The sequence below is a fragment of the Thermoascus crustaceus genome (assembly GCF_041956765.1).
Source record: "Thermoascus crustaceus strain CBS 181.67 unplaced genomic scaffold VTN00scaffold_5, whole genome shotgun sequence".
NCBI lineage: Eukaryota > Fungi > Ascomycota > Eurotiomycetes > Eurotiales > Thermoascaceae > Thermoascus > Thermoascus crustaceus.
In genome coordinates this window covers 477,065-484,072 of record NW_027192531.1, presented here as the reverse complement: position 1 = coordinate 484,072, position 7,008 = coordinate 477,065, and the positions used below count along the sequence as shown (strand labels likewise).

The following is a 7,008-nucleotide window of genomic DNA, read 5'->3' as shown; positions in this document are numbered from 1 at the left end:
GCGGCTACATCACGGAGGTCTGGGGTTCCATGTGGGAGTTGCCGGATCTGGGGCCAATTGGCGGTCATGGACTGGCCAACCCCAGGGACTTCCTGTACCCGGTTGCCTATATCGACGATGAGCTCCACGAGGACTGGATCATCGTGAACAAGGCGAACGGCAAGTACAACGCCATCCAGCAGGACCACTCCCCGTACGACCTGGTCGCGTGGCATGGAAACGTTGTCCCCTACAAGGTATGTACGTCCAAATCCAGATGAAATGGGAACATCTGGCTGATATACCCGTACAGTACGACCTGACCAAGTTCTCGTCGCAAAACGCGACGTCGATCGACCACACGGACCCGTCGGTCAACTGCGTGCTGACGGCCAAGTCGCGCGACCCCAACACGCCGCTGGCGGACTTCCTGTGGTTCGGACCGCGCTGGGACGTGGCGTCCAACACCTTCCGGCTGCCGTACTTCCACCGCAACTCGGCGACGGAATTCCTGGCCTGCCTGTACGGAAGTGGATTGGGCCGGTCGGACGACTTCCTGCCCGGGGGCGGCAGCGTCGAGGTCAGCCACACGCCGCACGGCAACTTCAACGACGCGTACGTGTACGAGATGCGGATCCAGGAGAACGAGCCGCGGAGGATCCTGGAGAGTAAGTTTTCCATCCAGAAGTAGTACCAGGGATAATAGTGCTGAGAGGAAGCAGACCAGATGACGATCATGGTGGAGAGCAGCCGGACGTTCCTGTTCACCGAGTACGCGCGGGGCGGGTGCGGGACGTTCAAGAACCAGGGCACCGACCCGAAGGTGTGGGACGCGCTGCCGGACAAGTTCTCGCGGTACCCGCACATCAAGGAGATCCTGAAGCAGGTCAAGGCGGACAGGGCGGCGCGCAAGGAGCGGCTGGAGGCGTACTACGACGACGCCCGGCTGGACGCGCTGGTGCAGGGGGGCGCGCAGACCAACGGCCATGCGGTCGCGCTGTGAGAATGCAGCCTGTCTGTTTGTATGTGAGTATGCATCTGTTATTTATGGACTATGCCTCGAAGCGATGGTCATGATGGGGTTCTGTTGCAATGCATGTATTTACACGTCTACATGTGTTCGTCCTGTTTAGCAGCTGGTCTCGACCCGATCATCGTAGATCGACGTGCTCTGTCTGTAGTAGGGCTCTCGGTAGCTGCTCCGGGGTCGATTGCCGGCGGTCATGTGGGGTGGGACCTGCGTGTCCCTAGCGGCCAGGCGCAGAGGCCAATGGGATGGGCGTCAAAGCGTCTTGGTCAGCGAGCGTACTACGGTCGGCGCAGCGGGCAGGCAGGGTAGAGAGCGGTGCATACGACGCCACGGGTCGGCCAGAAGAGGCCAGAAGAGCCAGGGTAAGGGCAGAGCAGAGCCCGTGACGCCCTGAGGAAAAGACCGGCCTCGGCGGCGCGAACCCAGGCTGGCGGCTTCCCCGTGGGGAAGAGAGCGCGTGAGCCTGGCCGGCGCCGGCGTGACGATGCGCGAGACCCCACCCGCGGCCGGCTTAACCCCGTGGGTTTTCTCCGTTGCTCGCCGGACGCCGGCGGGTCTGTAGAACGGCACGCGCTCTCCTTGTTCGAGGGACCTTTCTGCTGCTCTGCCTGCTTGCTCTTCCCTTCCTGGTCACCGCCTCCGCTGGTCCTCTCCTCTCCTCCCGACCCCGGAAGCTCTGCTCCCCTCCCTCCATGAGGTACGATGCCCTTTGACCGGTTGTTCTCCTTCTCCCTCGCCCACCCGCGAGTTTCGTCATGGTCCTGAGAAAGTGTACCATCTGTGACCGCCGGTTCAAGAAGACGGAGCATTTCAAGCGTCATGAGCGTTCGCGTATGTCTCTCTCTCTCTCTCTCTCTCTGTCTCCATCTCTCTATCGGTGTCTTTCCATCTCCCTTCTCTTTCTGACTCCTTGCAGACACCAAGGAACGACCGTATGAGTGCAATGTCTGCCACAAGCGCTTTTCCCGGAGGCATGTCCCACATGGAGCTTTCCCCATTTTAGGATATGACGTACTTGCATACAAAAGGACCTGTCTAACCACCTGCAGTGATGTTCTGAGCCGGCATGCCAAAGGCCATAACAACCAAGCGGCTGCCAACGGGGCCATGAACGGCAAGCCCGCCGCGGACAAGACTCCCAATCGACGGCCCTCCGCCGCCGTCGCTGCTCCTTCCCCTGCCATTGACCACCGCGATGACGGCCAGCGCGTGCTGCCCAGCCTGGGGCCGGACGTCTCCCGGCTCCAGAACCTGCCCCCGACGCCCCGGGACGTACCCCTCCCGGGCACCGGGCTGCAGTCCAACTCCCTCGACTTTCTAGCGGACATTTCCGCCCACCACGCGCGGACCGACTCTGAGATGAACCCCATGATGATCGACGACCAGCAGCCCTACTTCGGCTGGAACGAGGTGCCCCCGATGAATCCCACCGACCAGAACCCCCCGCGCGGGGTTGCCTTTGATGCCATGCCCAACGAGATGCTCCAGCTGTGGCTCGAGCCGCGGGGCGACAGCGTCTCGCACCAGGGCTCCCTGGATCTGATGCGGGACGCCAGTTTTGGATTGATAGGCGAGAACATTGCCATCTCACCGGAAAGACACAACAGACATTCGATGGATACCATCAAGTCCGGAGACAACATCCCCAATGAGCGGTTTGCCAAGGTCCAGCGGTGCTGGCTGGCACCTCCGAACAACGTCGGCCGGTTGATGAACAGTCTGTGGCGGGACATGGCGTGCAGTGATCTGGAAAATATACTCTCGGTTCACACGTTTCATCCGCTGGGCACCCTGTCGGATACCTCTCAAGGATCCCGTTACGGTCTGGACGAGGAATGTCGACTCCAGCTGCAGGCCGTGTTTGGGTCCACGCAGCCCCCTCTGTCGCAGGTGAATTCGGCCGACAACGACGCCCTCTCTCCAGCTGCTTCGGGCTCCAGCACCGGACCCCCATCCTTTCCACCTGCTGAGATTCTGGACATGGCACTCGACCTGTATTTCCGGGATTTTCATCCCCTGGTCCCGTTTGTGCATCTGCCAACCTTCTGCGCGAAGCGGACACGTCTGCCTCTGCTGTTTGTCATGTGTCTGATCGGAATGCTCATCCTTGGGACGAAGGGGACGACGAGTTTTGTCTCGAGGAGCTTTAGAGTGTGTACTCCTGCTTTTATCCGCGGACGACCAACATGAGGCTGATTGATATAGATCGTGCTTGGAAAAGTCAGCGGAGAGCTGGCAAAATGCGCCACGGGCAGTGGTACTCCCGTGGGGATCATGTCCACCTTTGCAACGGCCTTTCTGCTGCTCAACCTTGCTGCGATGACTGGGGTATGTCTTTCTGACCGTTCAAGAGACGATCATGATCTAATCGGGATACAGGAAAAGGAGCATCTGCAGCAATGTCAGATGTTGTATGTGAATCTCCTGTCGGTATGTGAATAGAGATATGTATCAGTGGAGCATCGCAGGGATCTCCTGCTGACACCTTGTAGATCGCTCAGAGACATGGGCTCTTCACAGCAAACGAGGGCCAGATACTTGACATGAGTCTCTTCGAGGCCGTACCTGACATGGAAATGAGGTGGAAGGCGTGGAGCAGAGTTGAGTCTGCCAAACGGTATGGTCCCGGTTCGCGGCTTTCTGACTTCCCGGATCTGACCCACCCCCTGTAGCCTGATCGTCGGTCTTCTGCTTGTGGACTCGTGGTACTCGTCCTTCCTGTCCACAAGCCCCATTGTCGTGCCGGATTCGGTACAGATCATACTGCCTTGCCATGAGGCACTTTTCAGAGCAAACTCCTCCACGCGATGGATGCAGTTGATCCGCGGTGGAAAACGCATCTTGATGCCTACAGTGACGTCGCCGTCAGAGAATACCAGTGTTCCAGCTCTGGAGGCTCCGATCGACGACTTCTGCATGCACGGATTGCTGGCAATGATCCAGCTTCGACTGTCAGAAGCGTACCATCGTCTTCTCTCGAACCGCGCGAGCTACCCGTTCGCCCCTTGTCACACGTACGCCATGGACGGCCGTGCGAGGTGCCTGCCCTCCCTTCAAGTGCAGGTTATCAACAGCTACGGCGAAATGCTCGAACGGCTCAATCCCAACTGCGTTATAATGTGGCACTACATGTGCATGATGCTCACTGCAGACATACAAATCTTTGATCTTGCCGCAGGACGCGCGGGTCCCTCCCCGGCAAGAAAAGCACTCGACGATATCGCGGCCTGGTCACAGACCCCAGCCGCCAGAAGGGCATGCCTGCATGCCGCTCAGATATACAAGTTCATGACGAACCGCAAAGCATCCGACGACACCATGTTCCACGCCGTTTTCGCCCTCTTCTCCGCCGCACTTGTGCTGGGTCTGTACACGTTCATGGTGCCGCGCTCTGCGGAGACCCAGGTCGGCGCTGCATCAGTCGAGTTGCTGAACGACATCGACTGGCAGCAGATCAGCAGCGAGGGGTTCACCAGTTTCATGGAGCCCCGCGGCAGCCAGTCCTTCACTGCGACGGATGACCCTGCGACGAATTTCATCCGCAACGGCGGGACTATCTACATCCGGGGCGTCCCGCACCAGGGCGGCTACCAGTCCGCGCGGCGCATCCTTCTGGACTATGCAGGTCTGCTGAAGGACACGGGGAAGTGGAGTGTGCGGAAGTTTTCGTATGTGCTTCACATTATGAGTGATGTGCTGATGGATGTTGAGTGATGAATCTGGTGGCGTTGTTGGCTTCTGCTTGATATGCACATGACTGCATGATATATCGGGAGCATGGCGCTCCTGACTTCCTTGACGAAAGCCTGGACCTCGTCTTGACCGGATTGGCGGCGAGTGTGGTGTGTGACATGCGATGACCAACGACTGGGAAACCATCAGAGTCTCATGCGCCTGGTAGGGAGGCTCGTCCAGACTACAACCCCGCAGTTCGCGGTTGGTATCAGGAATTCTCCTTCCTGCGCATCCCTCCAGTTGGAGTCTACCGCAGCATCGTTTCGTGGAGTCAACCTCAACCATGTCTGAACGCTTCGTCGGGTATGCCAGCAGGAATATCTATCAGCGCCGTTTTCACCCTAGCAGGCGCAAGCTGAAGATCAAGGACCTTCACGATGAAATGAATAAGACTCGTCGAGCGGATTCGCGTCGGGACCGAGGACAGTGGTCCTCTTGCCTATATCAGCCTGATTTATTGATGGATGTATATACATCCGCCCGCTGGAGTGGATGCTGGGATGACGACTCGATCTGAGATTATATTATAACGGTATTTTGGACATTTACTTACACGCTTATCTCTGTACCTGTCTGTATGTACTGCACATAGGGATCAGGTGGTCCAACGTTTGTATGTATGTATATTACATGAACATGAATGAATGTCTGTATGGATCTATGTACGTGGGTTCATTTGGTTGAAGCTTTAATTAAATACTGTACCTTGCTTATGACTCTTAATATGTGGATCGCTAAGGACGGTGCCCATAACAAAAAAAAAAAAAAAAAAAAAAAACTAAAAGGGGTACATCTTCCATCTTCCATCCTGGTGCCAGCGTGAGTTGGTTGGAGTGGTGGGAGAACCCAGTAAACACATGCACGTCGTGCGGCGGACGCGGAAGAGGATCCCTGAAGCAGTCAGTAATACGGTGCATGTGTGATGTGACAGACTGGCTTCTCTACTTCTCTTCTTATCCTCTGCTTGCATTCGATGCGGTCGGTCGGACTTGTTTATACTTTGGGAAAGCCAGAGACGAGAAAAGAAAACAGAAAATTGTGAATTCTGCATTGAAGGGGTGTCTCCCGAGACACATAGCTGCCTACCTACTTAGTTAGGTAAATACTGACAGTACGTATATATATATATATATATAAAGGTCTTTCGAGAAACGACACCGTGAATATGGACGGCTCTCATGGCTTTATTGGTATGTATACCTACATATATCAATCTACACATCCTCCATCCAGATCGAGAGAATCACCTGCGACTAACCCTCCCCAGGCCTCGGCGGCATGGGCTACCCCATGGCATTCCAACCTGCGCAAGAAACTCCCTCCCTCACAGACCCTCTTCATCAATGACATCAACCGCTCGTCCTGAGAGCGCTTCGTCGCTGAATTTAGCGTCCATGGGCCCATCGAGATCGTGTCATCCGCGAAAGAAGCTGCGGATAAATCGAAAGTTGTCATCTCGATCGTCCCCGGTGCGACGGACGTCGAGGACGTCTATCTGGATCCCGTCCGGGGGGTAGTTGCTGCGCAGCCGGATCCGGGACGGCTGATGCTCGAGTGTAGTACGATCGATGCGGAGACGACGAGGAGGGTGGGTAGGATGTTGGGGGAGTCGGGGAGGGGCGTGCTTGTTGATGCGCCTGTTTCTGTATGTCTTCTTCTCTCCTTACCCTGCTTCAATGTGGGACGTAGTAGACATATAGGCACATCTATTCTAACAGCAATTGTATAGGGCGACGTCCCAGCAGCCAAAGCTGGCACCCTGAACAAGCGGTTTTCAATACGTCTTTGCTGAACGCCTTACCACGAGCTCGCATCTTCAAGTCATATTGACTCATCCCAAGGGGTTGATGAACAAGACAAACATGTCGGCCTAAATGTTCTCTCCATGCCACGAACCTCCTTTCTAGGGGCCTACTCCGTTGCTTGGGTAGATATGGTGTTCTAAATCTGTATGTCTCTGATCTGGACGTATATGGGAAAACTGCCCAATCTACCAATGCCATTATCGAAGCGCGCGCTAGGCGTTTTTAATCACTGTCTTTCCATCCCATCGACCATTATGGCCCAGATTCGTCCATTCTTTTGCTGTTTTGGGCAGCCTCGCATATTCTCTTCTCGAATATCTCGCATTCTTCTGCGCCATCCTCCTCGTCTACCTATAAGTACGCCGCATGGCATCATCACGAGCTTCAGAACCGCGGACCTTCTCGAGTACATGATTCCAATTGATAGATCCCTCTATTCTAATCGAAGAAGAAACCATT

General features: G+C 55.9%; 2 protein-coding genes across 2 annotated transcripts in view; both read left to right on the top strand.

Annotated features, from left to right (window-relative positions):
• The window catches only part of VTN00DRAFT_7754 (uncharacterized protein), a gene marked incomplete at both ends in the record, with an annotated part of 1,903 nt that extends 921 nt beyond the window's left edge, over positions 1-982 (top strand). Inside the window, 3 exons of the mRNA XM_069434532.1 lie at positions 18-236; positions 293-647; positions 702-982. Coding sequence (XP_069286020.1) covers positions 18-236; positions 293-647; positions 702-982 — 855 coding nt within the window. The remainder of the gene's footprint in view (positions 1-17; positions 237-292; positions 648-701) is intronic.
• A 782-nt stretch (positions 983-1,764) lies between these two features.
• Positions 1,765-6,536, top strand: VTN00DRAFT_7753 (uncharacterized protein; the record flags this gene model as incomplete). The annotated part of the gene is made up of 9 exons (XM_069434531.1): positions 1,765-1,840; positions 1,926-1,941; positions 2,059-3,160; positions 3,215-3,337; positions 3,389-3,439; positions 3,502-3,626; positions 3,682-4,677; positions 6,134-6,389; positions 6,474-6,536. 9 exons carry the CDS (start codon positions 1,765-1,767, stop codon positions 6,534-6,536), a joined length of 2,808 nt encoding a protein of 935 aa, XP_069286019.1.
• Positions 6,537-7,008: the final 472 nt, after the last annotated feature.